Source organism: Doryrhamphus excisus, chromosome 7 (genome assembly GCF_030265055.1).
Source record: "Doryrhamphus excisus isolate RoL2022-K1 chromosome 7, RoL_Dexc_1.0, whole genome shotgun sequence".
Taxonomy (NCBI): Eukaryota; Metazoa; Chordata; class Actinopteri; order Syngnathiformes; family Syngnathidae; genus Doryrhamphus; species Doryrhamphus excisus.
Window position 1 is genome coordinate 12,709,070 of NC_080472.1, and position 17,402 is coordinate 12,726,471.

Consider the following 17,402-nt stretch of genomic DNA (forward strand, 5'->3'; position numbering starts at 1 on the left):
TTCATGAGTAGGAGGAGGAGAAACCCAAAAAAGCCACGGAAAAAATGAGCGGAGGAGCACGAGGAAGGGCAGAGTCAGCAGAGACAAAAGTGCGACAGAAAGGAGGGAGGATGGAGATGTCGGTTTACATTGACACATTGAGAAAATAGTCCACATCGATACTTATTGGCAAGGGGCGAGCATGCAACTACATTTCCTTCATGATGTAGTTCATGTGTACTTAATGAAGTACAAGCGCCCTGTCTTTCTCCAGCGAAAGCTCCGACACTTGGTTGTAAAAGTTCGATCACCTGCTGGTGAGCTTGGCTAGATAATCCTCCATCTTGGCGGTCAAATTCATTCATTCATTCAGCAGAGCATAGAAATATATTTCATTCACTTGACTGTTCCGCTCTATGGAAGAACGGCAGTGACAAGCACACATCATATATGCCTCCACTTTTTCAGAATGAGGAAAGTATTTTTGTACTGTAGTTTTCCCTCAATCGGCCATATTGTGATACTTAAATATCTTTGATGGTACTGCATTGTTGCCATTCCCACCACCTTATCGGGGGCAAATGTGGCGGGCATGCCAACTGTGATACCAAGGGAAGAAAAGAGAAAGATGGAGGGAGGAGAGAGGGAAGCCTATCAACCCAAAACCGCGTCTCCCCGCTCTATTTTGGACCACCACATAATTGAAACAGTATTCGGCGCATGTGTGTGTATGTGGCGTACTACACTTCATTCATTGAGCCGTCATCTTGTGTGCGGCGTCTACTGTATAGTTAAGTCAAGGGCAGGGTGGGAGGAGGAGGAGTAGGATGGGTAGGAGGAGGTCTTCTTTGATGGCGTCTGCAGCCCAGCCCTCAATGTTCCTGAGCAAAGTATAAAACACAAAACCTTTTTAATTATTCATCAGGTTTTTTTTCTGTGTGTGTTTTTTTATACATGGCTTTGTAGAAAATGTCATTCTGTAATGTTGCAATGCTCACATGCGATTTTACTGTACTGTGTTTGTGTGGTCATACACTCTGGTTGAAGGCTGGCAAACACACATTCTCCTTCATACACATGAGGGCTGCTATACAATCCTATGCAATACCAGCCAGTCAATACTAGAGGGATGCACAGATACTGTAGATACCTCACTGCAGGTTTGGCATGCCTATTTGCTGTGTTGTAGAATGGTAGACCAATTTGTTCATCTTATGCAATACTGTATTTAAAACTAAAACATGTAACTATACATGTATACTATATATATACCAGGGGCGTCACTAGGTTCTGAGGACAGGGGGGCTCAGCCCCCTGGAGATGCACAGGATATGAATGAATGTAGTAGACGTTAAAAAAAATCCCAAATAACCAAATAAGGAACAAGAACCGGGATATACATTTCCCACTTTTGGATAGATTTAGTAGAAATACTCAATAGTTTTAGGCCACCATTAAATGTACGCAAGTACACACAATCTACACTAGTAGTAGTAGGCTAGTATTAGCCTGCTTATTGGCTTGCTTATTAGCCTGCTTTTGCCCTGTTATATGAAATTTGTCGGAGATTTTTTTGTAAAAAAAAAAAAATTTAAAAACAAAAAAAATATCAAATTATTTAGGGGGGTTTAAGAACATTTTAGGGGGACTGAAGCTCCCCTAAAATAGGCCTAATGACGCCACTGATATACGTATACTATATATGTATACTATACATGTAACATGTATACTACAAGCACAATAATGTGCCTACAGAAAAAGTGACTTGCCAAAACACTTGACAAGTATTGAAAATTGTCACGAGCAGGCTTGCGAGCTTAGCGATGCGACCCCAGGATGCAGAGAGCAGGACCAAAAATGTAGGTACAAGGGATTTAATGGTGTTTAAGCAATGTGGACAGCAACCACAGGTAAACCAAAAACAAAGACAATGAAGCCACAAAGGAAAGAGCACACACCTGAACTAAATAGGGAGAGTGGAAATTAGAGACAGGTGTGTGAAATGAGTCAGAGAGCAGAAGGGAACAAGAAAGGAAGTTGAACCAAAATAAGGGCATGAAAACCGGAACAGAGGCAAAGAAGGAAACTAAGAGAGCTGTCACGAGGGGGTGAAGCCCGCTCGTGACAGAAAATATGTATTTTTTTAGTTTGATTTCAGATATGTAATTTTTTTTTTTTTTTGCCGTTTCATGAAAAAGAAGACTTTATTAGTTCTGCAATGGCAGAAATTCTAAGAACAAATTTACAGCCGACAATGAGAATGAAAGTGTGACATTTGCTAACTAGTTCAGCATAAGGCAATACGTCTGATATATTGTGAAATATACATACATGTGTGTGTGCGTGTTTGAAACCCCATGGTGTCGTTGTTCCCTCTGCAGAGTGTTGTCAGCCAGAGCACCGAGGCCCGGCTCGCTCTCAAACTGTCCAATGTGACAGACAAAGACGCCGGCAAGTACTGGTGCCGTGCTACTAACTTTGTAGGCAAGTCGGAAAACGCATTCTGGCTGAAAATACGCCAAGAAGGTAAAAACTTATCTGGTGTCTGGTCCTCTCTGCGGGGGCTCCTCTTGGGCGCTGCTTGGCTCACAATTATTTCATCAGCTGCTGGGTTGGGTCTGCTAGCCAGTTGGCCATCTTTTTAAATGCTGTACAAAATTCTAATGTCCACCTAAACGCTCCTAAAAGAAGAAGATGAAGTGCAGCAAGTTGTCAATTTAGAGTCATTGAAGTCAGTATAGTTTGTATTGAGAGGCTAGCGGTAAACACAACCAAAATCTTACTTTCAAATGAACTCAAAATTAGTTTATTAGTTATGTATCACTGGTTTCATTTTTATGCCCCTTCTAAATCTGGTAAATGGTCGGCTCTGAGAAATTTGCAAGATTTCCACAAGATTTCCATCAGATTTTCACAAGATCTTGTGAATTTCTCAGGTGACAACTTTAGGAAGTCTGTATCTGGCGGTAACTAACGACTGCTCAGCTGCGTTTGTCGCTTTTTCTTGACACTGGCAGCCAGAAAGTGTTTTTTCAAAAGTATGAATTGTGTATCTAAACCTGAGTAGAGCAGCAATGGGAAGATAGAGCCAAAGATCTATCCACCTCTCTTGTGGTCCTGCTCCTCTGTTCTTGCCACTTGACGACTCTTATGACGCCAATTCTCCAATATTCATCCAATTATATCTAACATATGTAATTTGTATTTGCTATTTACTGGCAAACATTATAAAATAACGGGGGGGGGGGGGTCTCTATACAGCTCTGAGCGGTGGCAGAGGGTAGGGGGACTGGACCTGACCCTCAACCTCTGGCAAATCGCAAGTAGTCGTAGTCGGGGGAGGAGGAGGAGAGTACTACAGATTTATATTGTATTTATGTAGTATTTCATTTGGAAAAAAAACAATATAGTGTCCCAGTGGGATCCAATGTAATTGTAAAAGACCCTGAAATGAGCAGGATAGGACCCTCTAAGTTATTTGTACAAACTGAGAGTGTTTTATTCCTCGAAATTCACGATTTCTGCAGTTGTTACAGCTACGTTTTGTGAGTCGATGGAAAAGCATGTGCGCGGTGGATGTTGCACAATCAGTCATGTTTTGCTGTGTTGTTGAGATCTTGAGTCTGTTTCATGTTGTCTCTCAGCGTGGTGAAGGTTCTGCTTGGGTGTCTTCTCTGGACCGCTTCCCTCTTTTTTTTTTCCTGCAGGGTGTCTTTTTTTTTAAGGTGTATGGGTTCTCTCTCACCTCTCTGTCGCTCCTTCATGGTGTCCTTTTGTCCTCCTCCACAGACGGCCGGTATTAACACTACCGATAAGGAGCTAGAGGTTCTCTTCTTGGCCAATGTGTCTTTTGAGGATGCGGGCGAGTACACTTGCCTGGCAGGGAACTCTATCGGCTTTACTCACCACTCTGCTTGGCTCACGGTGCTCCCAGGTACACGTCCAAACCATGTGTCCAAACTATGTCTAATGTTATACAATTTAAGCGGGAAAGAATTGATTTAAAAATGACCAAACATGTGTCATACTATAGACTTTTAAAGAGACACTAACCCACAAAAGTCAGTACACCCCTCACATTTCTGCAAATATTTTATGATATCTTCATGGAACGAAGTAGTCAGTCTAAATTTACAAGCCGTCCACTGACGTCTTTGCATTGTATCAAAGTGTCTCAGTGTTGTCCCATGAAGAAATATTATAAATTGTGAGGGGTTTGCTGGCTTTAGTGAGGTACTGTACATGTGTCATTGGTCCTCTAATTGGACAAATACACTTCTGTTTTATGTTGTGTTGGGTGTGCACCATGATAATTGCCTCCCCGGGGAGAAGCAGCTCATAGATGCAATTACCTGCTGCAGGCCGACACCTACTTCACAAGATGCTGTTAGTTGTTTACATGTTACACAGTAAAAGTACCTCTAATTGCTCCCCCGTCTCCCCGAACCAAATCCAGTGAGTCCGGAGAAAGAGGACTATTACGCCGACATCCTCATCTACGTGACGGGATGCGTGCTCTTCATCCTGGCTGTGGTCATCGTGGTTCTCTGTCGCATGAGGATGACCACGCAGAAGACGCTGCCCACGCCGCCCGTGCAAAAGCTGTCCAAGTTCCCCCTCAAGAGACAGGTAACAGAAAGTAGATACAAGATTTGCACAACCCTCTACCCTCTGGAAATTGGATATTTTATATTAAAAAAACGATTGGGGAGGAAGAAACTGATTACCAAAGAGTGTCTGGAACAATATGCAGCTACATGATGCTCCACTGCGGGGGGAACTTTTTCCCCCTCACCGTGTCTGCCAAGCGACTTATTTGATGGGTGCGACAAAGAAAAGGAAAATGAAAGTAACGTGAAGTTACACGCCAAACGTCAGTTCCACATCTTTACAGAGTGAAATATTCATTCATTCATTTTCTACCGTTTATCCTCACGAGGGTCGCAAGCTGTCTTAGGGCGAGAGGCGGGGTACACCCTGGACTGGTGGCCAGCCAATCACAGGGCACATATAGACAAACAACCATTCACACTCACATTCATACCTATGGACAATTTGGAGTGGCCAATTAACCTAGCATGTTTTTTTTTAGCATGAATGTGGGAGGAAACGGGAGTACCCGGAGAAAACCCACGCATGCACGGGGAGAACATGCAAACTCCACACAGAGATGGCTGAGGGTGGAATTGAACTCGGGTTTCCTAGCTGTGAGTCCTGTGTGCCAAGCACTCAGACGCCCTGCAGCCCCAGAGTGAAAGATGACAATTTAAAATAAGTATTTCATTATTATGATATTCATTCATTCATTTTCTACCGCTTATCCTCACGAGGGTCGTGGGGGGTGCTGGAGCCTATCCCAGCTGTCGAGAGGCGGGGTACACCCTGGACTGGTCGCCAGCCAATCACAGGGCACATATAGACAAACATTATTATGATATATTATTCTTATTATCATAACATTAATTACATTCATTATTATGATATATTAATCTTATTATCATAACATTAATGGTTTATTTGGTCTTCAAACAAAGTTAATATGGTTTAGAGTCATTAAGTAACTTAACTAATAAGTAAGTAATAATACATTGACAACGTGCCGTATAGTGAGTTGCGGGGTGCTTGTGTTCACTTTTCATGTGTACGTATTATTTCCTTCCTTATGAATGTATCATTTCTAAGCGAATAATGCATGAGTTTCAATCCTGAATCTCCATTATGAAGATGTTGGTCCAAAGTATACAAGATAGTCGAGTGTTCCTTTGAAGCATCTTGTGTATATTGTTAATAATTGAATATATCATATTTGTAACGGTAAAATTAGCCATGAAATTGCTGCTGTGAGAAAAATCCTAAGTAACCAAAGTGAATTAGGAGTCAAAGGAAACAGTGTGGACTATAAATAAGCAGCAAAAGTTGTTTTATCTCTCTGCTGTTTGCTGACATGTGTTCACATTTATCTTGGAGTGCTCGCACCTCGGGGGGGTATTTATGCCCTCCGCCGACTGTCAATGCTCGTTTTACATTTCACTCGCCCCCTCGGCTACTTGGAGAGGAGCACCCCCAGCCCCCCGTTTAAAAAAAAAAAAAAACAACAACAACAACCAAGAAGCAGCTGCACAAGGACGTCAAGACAAACGTTGGTTTAGTTCAGGTCAAAAGCAAGTTCAAGTACGGTTGACTAATGAACATTTGAACACTTTGAGAGACACGTGTGGACTTTCCTGCCTCGCCCTTCGGCCAGATGCAGTCTCTCACATCAAAAAGTAGATTTGGCTAATGATTCCTTGCTGCAGCAAGAATTCACTTCTCTCCTCTGGCCGCGCTTATAAGGCAGCCATCTTATTGCATTTTTCTGTAATCTTTGCTCGCTTTTGGTGAAACTAATTTCCCGCTTCTCTCTTTCTTTTTTCATAAGCGACTAAATCTCCCATAAACCTGCTGGCATCTTCTATCACATATTACTTTTCATGCCTCACAAATTTGGGGCCGGTGTCTTTTCTTTTGGTGTTTTTCCCTCTCTGGAGCTCCACAACATCTTCCTCCGATTGCAGAAGTAGAGAGGCGTCCGCACAAACACGATTGATCACAACGCTCGTAAGAAGAGGAAACTGACTTTGCTGATGCATGACGTCCGTCGCTTCCTTCTTCCTACATTTGTCTTTGTCACGTGCATCTTTCACACTCCAAGTCACTGGTGTTACTTTTGGGAAAGGATCTCTGACGTTGTGATGTTTAATATGTCAGTGAAAGAAAGAAGAGGTACAAAGTCAATTTGTGTATTACCGTATTTTCTGGACTATAAGTATCTCCGGAGTTTAAGTCGCATAAAGCCAAAAATGCATAATTAGGTGGAAAAAAAAAACATACATAAGTCGCTCTGGAGTACAAGTCGCAGAAGGCCAAAAGTGTGTAATTAGGTAGAAAAAAACATACATAAGTCACACTAGAGTATAAGTCGCACAAGGCCAAAAATGCATAATTAGGTTGAAAAAAACATACATAAGTCGCTCTAGGCCAAAATTGCGTAATTAGGTAGAAAATAACATACATAAGTCGCTCCGGAGTATAAGTCGCACAAGGCCAAAAATGCATAATTAGGTAGAAAAAAACATACATAAGTCGCTCAAGGCCAAAATTGCGTCATTAGGTAGAAAATAACATACATAAGTCGCTCCGGAGTATAAGTCGCACAAGTCCAAAAATGCATAATTAGGTAGAAAAAAACATACATAAGTCGCTCAAGGCCAAAATTGCGTAATCAGGTAGAAAATAACATACATAAGTCGCTCCGGAGTATAAGTTGCACAAGGCCAAAAATGCATAATTAGGTAGAAAAAACATACATAAGTCGCTCAAGGCCAAAATTGCGTAATTAGGTAGAAAATAACATACATAAGTCGCTCCGGAGTATAAGTCGCACAAGGCCAAAAATGCATAATTAGGTAGAAAAAAAACATACATAAGTCGCACTGGAGTATAAGTCACATTTTTTGCAGGTAATTTATTTTCCAAACTACTTGACCAAAACAGACATTACGTCCTCTTGGAAGGCAAGTTGTAACAATAAAAGAATAGAGAACAGGCTGAATAGGTGTAAGATATGCTAACACAATGCTTATTCAGCTACACAAAAAATAAACATGAACACAAAAGGTGTCCAGTGTTTATGGAACATCAACACTTTTTTCATGTATAAGTCGCTCTGGAGTATAAGTCGCAGGAACAGCCAACCTATGAAAACAAAGTGCGACTTATAGTCCGGAAAATACGGTATTTGTGGGAAAGGCCGCCCGTTTGTATGTTTTCTCTCTGCAAATAGACCATTTCTTTGCAGAAAACAACATGGCTGATTTTCAGTTACCCCAGATTGTTTCAGTATTGATTGCAGGCCGTTTTCCTTGAAGCTGGAGCCGATCCATACCGCTCTCGTTTGTGGTATTGATTGTTACTTTATTCCAAAAGTTATCAAGGGTTGCTCCTTGAGGAATGAAGCATCTACCAACGAAACATACCATCGCATTAAGGCCAAACTTATATCAGAAGATGTCCGTTATTCCCTTTCAGAGACGATAACAGCCTTCTTTTGTTTTGCACCCAAGCAGGTGTCCTTGGATTCCAACTCCTCCATGAACTCCAACACGCCGCTGGTCAGGATCGCCCGCCTGTCGTCCAGCGACGGACCCATGTTGGCCAACGTCTCTGAGCTGGAGCTGCCCTCTGACCCCAAGTGGGAGTTTCCTCGAGCCCGGTAAGCTAGACCTTGGGCAGCTTTTCTGCCGTTAGACCTTAGATTGGCTAAAATCACGCAGGCCGTCGCTGCGTCCAGGTTTTGAGGTTGTGTGCTCGCTCGTGTTTCAGGCTGACTTTGGGCAAACCGCTGGGCGAGGGCTGTTTCGGTCAGGTGGTGATGGCCGAGGCTATTGGCATCGACAAGGAGAAGCCCAACAAACCGTTAACTGTTGCTGTGAAAATGCTGAAGGGTGAGTGATGGGCCGCATCCATGATGAGGACTCAACCCTGACGTTTACAGTATGAGACTACGTATACCTGTACCACCTGCTAGTCCAACAGTTAGTGCTATGAGGTGTTTTACGGTTGACTGCCGTTTTAGAGACTTTTAAGGTGTTTTGGGGGGTCATTTTCTATGTTTAGGTTTTGTCCGGCTTCTGTTCTTCTCTGATGTGTCTTCTGTCTTCCAGATGATGCCACGGATAAAGATCTGTCAGATCTAGTGTCAGAGATGGAGATGATGAAGATGATCGGAAAGCACAAAAACATCATCAACCTGCTGGGAGCCTGCACACAGGACGGTGAGGCCACACTCCAGCGCCGACAGCAAAGTCGCTGGCACGCCGGCGTTAAGCCGTGTCCCGGAAGTGACGTGTTCTGTTGCACCCATAGGTCCGCTCTACGTTCTGGTGGAGTACGCCTCCAAAGGCAACCTTAGGGAGTACCTGCGGGCACGTCGGCCACCGGGCATGGACTATTCCTTTGATACGTGTAAAATTCCCGAAGAGCAGCTGACCTTCAAAGACCTCGTGTCCTGCGCCTACCAGGTGGCCCGAGGCATGGAGTACCTTGCCTCGCAGAAGGTCAGTAGTGTGTGTCTGGACTTCCAATTGTCTAGATACTCTTTTCAGACTGCGACAACTAGCAACTTCCAACATTTTGGGAGTTCCACATGGCACAACCTTAGAACCCCTTGCTTTTCACATTTAATACACCAAACAATTCCCGTGTTTGATGTGTTTGATGTGTTTGTCTTTCCGCAGTGCATCCACAGAGACCTGGCAGCCAGGAACGTCCTTGTGACCGAGGACAACGTGATGAAGATTGCTGACTTTGGTCTGGCCAGAGATGTGCACAATATAGACTACTACAAAAAGACCACAAATGTAAGTGTTTTTGTCTTTTATTCACGTTATAAAAATAGCGGTCAAAAGGTTGTTAACTGTGGAATTGTTGTTGGATGTGTTTTTGTTGTATTTGGTTTTGGAGAGGCTCAGCGATGGAGTCAAAATGGCCGCCACTGTACTTACATGATATTTGTGCTGGCTCAGCTGTGTGTTGACCAAAGCGCCGCTGTTGTGTCTGTGTTGTTGCAGGGCCGTCTGCCCGTGAAATGGATGGCTCCAGAGGCTCTCTTTGACCGCGTCTACACGCACCAGAGCGACGTGTGAGTGTCCTTTGCTAGCCGAGCGTCACATGCCAACCGCTCGCTCATGTGGAGCCCCTGTTGAAATCTCCCGACGGAGCACGTTAGCGTCAGACGCTCAGCGCCCGCGTGTGAATATGGAATGAAAACCATGATCCTGAGCTCCTCCTGTATCAGCAGCGCCGCATTCCTCGCCGCGTTTGTTCCGTAATCTCCGACATGACATCAGAGAGACGGAACCGCAGCGGTGCCTCAGCGTCTTACCCGTGTTTTAACAACGCAAATCCAATCTGGCCTGAGAGAGAGGGGGAGATAAGAGGGTCAGCAGACTTAGTCCCAGTCTTCCCTCGGGGTGTTTTTCCAGGGGGATTCAAAGAAAGACACCTTTAAGCGCCTCTCATGGCGCCCATCTTGGCTGCATCGTAGCTCGCTGAGGTCGGAGGTCACAAAGCCAGGTTGTCCCCCCCCCCCAGCGCAGCCATCCAAGGCAAACACACGCCCCCGTCAACAGCGGCTCCCCCGTGTGATTCTACCAGACTGGGAACAAGCTGAGAGGAGAATCAAGCCGCTGTGTTTTTTCAGCAGATCGACTTTTGCAAAGTGGATCCTGCAGCAAGACCTGACTGTGTGTAGTAGACCAGACCCAGACCCGCTGCAGCCGGGTCACTCACACCAGGACTGGTGGCCTGGTAGGGTGTTGATCTATTTAGGACACCCCCTCGTCACACAAATACACTTTAACGGATTTGCTTACATCTTTCTAGAGCTACACAGTACTACTAGACTATTACTATAGTACTGGCCTTCTCCATCAGCCACATGGGTAATCATGTCTGAGTGTAAAGTACCATTGAGAGTAAATAGTGCTGATGTCCTCCATTGTCATTTCTCTTATTTACTTTGCCTCCATTTCCATGCATCTAGCAGCTTGTTGGAAAATACTGAATAATGACTTAAACTTGCTCATTCCGCCTAAAAATGGGAGTGAACTCAGCCTGACCCGAAAAAACCTCCTTGGCATCCTTCCAGCACACAATAACGACGCCGGTGATGAGCTGTTTATTCAGCAGCTCGGTGTTCTGAATTTTAACGTCTTCATTTCTCCTTCCTCTGATTGGACTCGGCTTGATAGCTGCTGTCCTCTGGCCTGTCTTGACCCAAGCGTGCATAATTAGATTCAAGTGCCGCCAGGAGAGGACGGGGGCAGCACGACAATGGCGCGGCGGGCTAATAGACCGCACATTATCTCGTTAGCGTCCCTCGTCTGTCTGGCATTTAGGAATAATGCAGCGCTCGGCTGTTTACAGTAGGATGAGACATGACCAGCAAGAGCACCGAGCTGCATCGCATCACGCTCACTTCAATGTTTGGGGGGGTCAATATTTGTATTGATCGTACAAGCGGCTTCACTGTGGTTTGACTGCTAATGTTTATATGTTAACGTTTATCACCAGGTGGTCCTACGGCGTCTTACTGTGGGAGATCTTCACCCTGGGGGGCTCGCCCTACCCGGGCATCCCCGTGGAGGAACTCTTTAAGCTGCTGAAGGAGGGACACCGCATGGACAAGCCTGCTAACTGCACACACGAGCTGTAAGTCACATGGCAGGCCATGCTGTGGTTGTACTAGTTCAGGAGTGGGCAAACTGCGGCCCGGGGGCCACATGCGGCTCACCAAGTGTTTGAATCAAGGCGGGCTGTTTTATAAGTGTAAAATAGTGTGTGTGTGTGTTAAATATATGTTCTGCCCCCCCTTATAAATACAAGGGGGACATAAATAAACGGATCGCGATGTTGGCTTTGAACGTATCTAAGGTGCACAACAGCTTACTAGACTTATTTTTACACTTGCAAAACAGTCAGGAATGTTAAAAATAAGATCTATCCTTCACACTTGTTGATATTACCTGTGGTTTAGGGGCGGGAATTGATATGGTGTTTGTCATTCTGATTCCATTTCCATTCTCGTTATTGATTCCCATTTGGAAAAAAAGCAGGACAAACCGGTTCAATGGATCAACTTTGTTTAGTTTGGAAGTTACATGACTTTCCAAACCCAACATGGAGGTCTTCATTGTTACTGTTTTTTGTGTTAATGTCACCCGTGGTTTATTTGCTTATACGCTTACAGAAATGGGATCAATATTTAAAAAACAAAAACATGAAAAAAGATGAACAGGACTGACGGTCCTTTTGCTATTTAGCGTTGCTGTCCGGTTGATGAAAGTGTAATCCATCCACTTCGCCCCGACGTAGAGCGACCCCAGCCTACCAGTGCTGCTAACGTGTGTGCTGCTAACGTGTGTGCTGCTAACGTGTGTGCTGCTAACGTGTGTGCTGCTAATGTGTGTGCTGCAGGTACATGATCATGAGGGAGTGCTGGCACGCGGTGCCATCTCAGAGGCCAACCTTCAGGCAACTGGTAGAAGACCACGACCGGGTTTTATCCATGACCTCAACTGATGTAAGACTAGACGCACACACACACACCGACACACGTCCATCTTTTCCCTTATGACCGCTGACCCATGCTGCCGCAGGAGTACCTGGACCTGTCGGTGCCATTCGAGCAGTACTCGCCCACCTGCCAGGATTCCAGCAGCACCTGCTCCTCGGGGGACGACTCCGTCTTCGCCCATGACCCGCTTCCGGACGAGCCCTGTCTTCCCAAGCAGCTTCCCAGCAACGGCGTCATTCGGACATAAAGCCACAGCTGGAGGGAAGGCGGAACCCGAATCGTCACCTTCAGTGAGTCCAGCAGGAAGGAATCGAATCTACAACTGGACGAAATTTGAAGGATTTTCACAAAGTCTATTTTTGTATTCAGGCCAGTCTTTTCTTATGGACAATCTGAGGGAGGGGAGGGGGAGGGGGGGGGACCATTCTGTGCCTACTGGGAAAGAAGCTTCCGGATGCTGGAGCAGGAAGCACAAAATCTTTTGGTCTTGAGACTGTGCCAAAGGTTTAGGACGCTCTCCTGCCCGGATAAAGTCACACCCGTCATGGCAACGGTCTTCCAAAGTCCCTCAGCTGCCACTCGCGAGCGTCGTCGTCGCACGTGTGAGGTGACGAGCACACTTTAGAAAAGAATCTATTGTAAATACATACAGTACATGCAAATATTAGTGTTTTATTGTCATTTACCTTCATTTTTGTTTTTGGACGGAAGCAATCTAGACGGCACTGTCATGGAAAATCACGAAAGGCCACGCTGATAAAAGTTTATAGAGTCGTTAAGGTGTATATTTGTAAAGATATTTATAGATGAACACGGCCGGGTCTGCTTAATTAAGAAAAAAAGTGATTGAATTTCCAGTGTTGTAACTTATTTTGCTGCAGACCTGCGCTGGCGCTGCTTCACGATGACGTCCTGTATGAGAGGGACACACTGAAAAGACGACAAAGGACACGGATTAGGAAAAAGTCTGTGAGGAAAAAAATTAAAAGTAATTTTCTGAAAAGAAGAACAGAGAAAAAAAAAGTTATAAAAGTCATTTTTTACCAAAGAAGCAATCAAAAAATGCTTATGGTGAGAAAGCATTACAGTTTAGCATAAAAAAGGCAGTTTTTTAAAAATGGTTACTCAAAAAAGTGTTTTTTGTATTATTTATATTTTTATGAGGAAAAAAAGTTATTAAAAAAAGCCCTGAAATTTGTAAAATTACCATAAAAATTGCAAAAATTTTAAAGTCGCAAGGAAAAAAGTAGGTAAATTACAACAAGGATAAAAAAGAAAAACGTTGTTGAATTTCAAGAAAAAGTGTAAAAGATAAAATATCTCATAATTAAAGGTGAAAAGTACATAAACTACAAAATAAATCGGAAAAAGCTGTAAAGAAAATCAAAAAAATAGTGGTACTGAAATTTACCAAAGTTACAGAAAGAAAAATCTCACAATGCTGGCTCTTTCTTCTGGTCGTCTTATGTTATCTTTTCAGTATCTCCCTCGTCGTCGTGGTGGTGGTTAGCTTCTGTCTGGTGTGCTGACGGTTTGAAATAACGAGCAGAAGTCAGAGCGTTCCACAAGACGAGAAGGCGGCCATCTTACTTTTGCTGACGTGAAAGCTCATGCTGGCCGAGCTGGCCGAGCTGGCCGAGCTGGCCGAGCTGGCCGAGCTGGCCGAGCTGGCCGAGCTGGCGTTGTGCTTTGCAATATGGAAGCGATGTTCATCAAGTCTTTGCTGGCCAAGAGACTTTTATTAACCTGAGAGGCCTTTAAGTGGAGAACCCTCACGCAACACGAAAGTCCCATCATGCTTTGCACTCGAACAAAGCAATAGCCAGCAGGTGGACCCTTGTTTGTTTATTTGTGTGTGACGAAGCGTAACTGCGTAACTTCACACGTTGCTCTTCAGTATTAAAAAGGACATGAAGTTACTATTATTCATATTTCGTCAAAGTGCCAACTGAGTCTTAAAAGCCTGCTTTGCCTCTAAAAGTGCAGCAAAGCATCATGGGATGACAAAAAGTGAAAAAACAAGAACAAAAAAAGAGAAAAGAAGTGGTGTTCACGCGCTGCGAAAATTCCCAACAAGACTGTCTGAGTACTTAATGAATCGTACCCCCTTTTTTCGCAGAGTACTTTTATTTAATTCATGCTGGGAGACTTATGAATCGCCAAATAATTCAAATAATAGTATTAAATCAACACGTTTTCCTGCAAAAAGCTGGCAAATAATTGGTTTTGAATGTAGAAGAAGAAACGGAATGAAAGGCACTTAAAGACGTGAAGAAGAAAGATGTCAGGTTGCTTATTTTTATTTATTCTTCCATGCTGTGTCAAAGCTTTCCCTATGGTGAGAGCATTTTTATTCAAGCTAACTGCTTTTGGGGGATTTTTTTTTCTTTCTTTCATTGTTTCTTATTCATCGACAGAAGAGCCAGAAGATCACCTCACTCATTGCTGCCCCCTATCTGTCGTCACCTCACTCAATGCTGCCCCCTATCTGTCGTCACCTCACTCATTGCTGCCCCCTATCTGTCGTCACCTCACTCGATGCTGCCCCCTATCTGTCGTCCACTGCTGCAACATCTTCCAGGCTGGCTCAAACTCATTTGTTGTCTGGCGCTTTCGAACTGGATGTGTTGTTTTCCGCGTGTGCGTGACGTTGTTAGTGCATGTTCCGGAATGCTTGTGAACGATTTCAAAAAAAAACAACAACTGTGAGTGAATTTGTACGAATTGTCGTTATTGTCACGTTTTTCATCCTAAATACGCAATTTGACTACAGAGCAGGCGTACCATAGCATTGCAGTATAAAATATTTACTATTTTTTGTGAAAAAATTGAGCGCAACGTTTGGGTGATGAACACTTTTCAAAAACGACTCCGAACATTTACGACATACGTAGTTTATTGTTGCTTTTGACTTTTTATTTGTCTTCTTCATGCATTGAATTGTCTTCTCTTCATCAGATTAATTTATAGTTTGAAACGTGCTTGCTGATGTACATAAGAGACATAGACTTTGTTTTTTGTTTTTTTTTAGAGTTTTATGCTATTTCTTCTTTTTATTTTGCATTCCACTTCAGGTGTTTTACAATAGTCACATAATTTATTTGATTTCCCTCATCTGTCTAACATAGAAAAGCGGAACTAATCGTTTGTTTCATAACATGTCGCTTGTGATGATGATGATGATGATGATGATGATGATGATGGAGGCTCCGGAACATTCCACCACGTTCACGTTCCCACTCCGAAAACAATGTCACGCATCTTCTTCTCTCGCCGTGCCTGACGAACTATGCTGTTTTCAATAAACATCTTATATGTTGTAATAGGAATGGAGACTCTTTTTCTGGGTGGGGCGGCAACAAGGAAAAAGCAACAAGGAGCACATCAGACTTTATTTTTGTTTGGACCGCCATTTTTAACGTTTTTTTCGAGGTCTTTACGGTCCCATTACGTGCATTGTTAGCTGCCTTATGCTGTCTGTTTTTCACGTTAACAATTACACAAACCATCAATAAAAGGTGGTTGATCAACAATCTAGTTTTATTGAAGCCAAAAGGGTTGCTGTCAGCAGCATCTATGCCAAAATAACATCAGCAAAACTCTTCTCTTAACGAGCACCCGTTGTCCTCAACTCATACCAACATGCACACACAGGACTCAACATAGCATAGCATCTGTTAGCATGTCAACTGCTGTATCACTCCGGAGGGGGCCACAGAAAAAGAGGCTGGGGGAGGGGACTTGTTGGCTCCGGTCCCGTCTCAAGTGCGTTCTGAGGGGAACATCCTGCCCCTCCATGGAACTTCCTCAGCAGACTCAAGTGCTCCATTGATGGAGGTCCTGTGAGGGGGGGACTTGTTTTCGCTGCTAAATGAATGTTTCTGTTTGTGCTGGTGGACCTTTTCCACTGCCCGGTGACACCCCCCCCCCCCCCCCCCCCCGCCCCCACCCCCACGCTTTCCTTCTCTTTCCATGTGTACATTTAGAGTCTCCACTGAATGTAGAAATCATTTGTATAAATAGCAAACCTCATTTATGAACACTATGAGACATTATAAAGGGCCCATACAGTTTGCAGCCACTAGAGGGCGAACTCGGCGATTATGTCGCTAGATCTGGTGACATTCCAACCGTATGATGTGCATCCAAAGTGCAAATGCTATTACATATATTTATACATATATTACACATATATACATGTATTTACCAGAAGAATGTGCTACTCACGAACCACATATGATTGAATATTAGTTATTTTATTTTGATGAAATTGACTATTTTAAATAAACAAATCAAGAATCGAGTTTATTTGTGGTTCTTTTAACCTTTTTACTCACTTTTTTATTAGTGTAAACTGGTGGACGTATTAGTCGACGTCATCTCATGACGTCATCGACAGCCAATCGCTATTTATCTTATTAAAAAGCTGGTAACAATGCTCCAGGCTGCTGACAACAGTGCTCCAGGCTGCTGACTCATGCTAGCTAGCAGGTGGGATTTGACACCGAATTTCCACTAGGGGAACAAAATATCCTGTCCTGAGTGGTAAAAATGTGGCGGATTTCATTGTTTTTCCACAGGAACAAAAAGACAAAACGTCTCCAAAGTGCTGTGGAAGTCCAAACGGGCTCCAGTTTTTCAATTGCCGTTTTTGATGGCCACCTTGCCCCCAAGTAAGTAGTCCTTTCATTCAGAGCATGGGGAACCACAAAGCCTTCCAAATTACACATTTCTACCTGCTTTTGGGGATTCGTGTAGATCAGGGGTGCTCATTAAGTCGATCGCGATCTACCGGTCGATCGCGGAGGTGGTACTGGTCGATCGCTGGTCGATCGCTGGTCGATCGCGGCGTGACATTAAAAGAATATCATCCTCGCATCAATACCGTCACTTGATTGATATACAGGGCAGCCATTCAGATGACAACTGAATGTTGCCCTTCGGGCGACCAATCAAATCAAACAACGTCTCTAAGTGCAGCAGAACTTACGATGTCAGCCTATCATCCATCCCCGTTACTTTATTGACATACAGGACAACCAGTCAGATGACAACTGAATTTTGACCTTTAGGTCACCGCTCATGCGTAAACAACGATGCAAAGTGCTAAGCTAGTCGGCGAATTGCGTCAGATTTTAAGCCCTCGCTAAAGTTTATGGTCACTAAAATGAGTGAAGGAGCTGGACCAAGTAAAAAGGCAAAAACATATCACTTCCATACGGAATGGGAGGTGGACTTTTTTTTCCACAATGTGAAAGTGTTTTTCGAAGTGCGTTTGCCTCATATGCCATTCTACCATCGCAGTACC

General features: G+C 43.8%; 1 protein-coding gene across 6 annotated transcripts in view; it reads left to right on the top strand.

The window, feature by feature from the left end:
- fgfr3 (fibroblast growth factor receptor 3) overlaps positions 1-15,417 on the top strand; it is a 52,029-nt gene extending 36,612 nt beyond the window's left edge. For 3 of the 6 annotated variants that reach the window (XM_058076984.1, XM_058076987.1, XM_058076988.1), the window contains exons 8-18: positions 3,769-3,913; positions 4,436-4,608; positions 8,082-8,230; positions 8,341-8,462; positions 8,682-8,792; positions 8,884-9,074; positions 9,255-9,377; positions 9,588-9,658; positions 11,092-11,229; positions 11,995-12,100; positions 12,177-15,417. In XM_058076984.1, the coding sequence (XP_057932967.1) occupies positions 3,769-3,913; positions 4,436-4,608; positions 8,082-8,230; positions 8,341-8,462; positions 8,682-8,792; positions 8,884-9,074; positions 9,255-9,377; positions 9,588-9,658; positions 11,092-11,229; positions 11,995-12,100; positions 12,177-12,341 (1,494 nt within the window). In that variant the 3' untranslated portion in view covers positions 12,342-15,417. Of the gene's footprint in view, positions 1-2,360; positions 2,506-3,768; positions 3,914-4,435; positions 4,609-8,081; positions 8,231-8,340; positions 8,463-8,681; positions 8,793-8,883; positions 9,075-9,254; positions 9,378-9,587; positions 9,659-11,091; positions 11,234-11,994; positions 12,101-12,176 lie in introns of those variants that run through there. The other 3 variants (XM_058076985.1, XM_058076986.1, XM_058076989.1) reach the window with 3 other exon arrangements.
- The last annotated feature ends 1,985 nt before the right edge of the window (positions 15,418-17,402 follow it).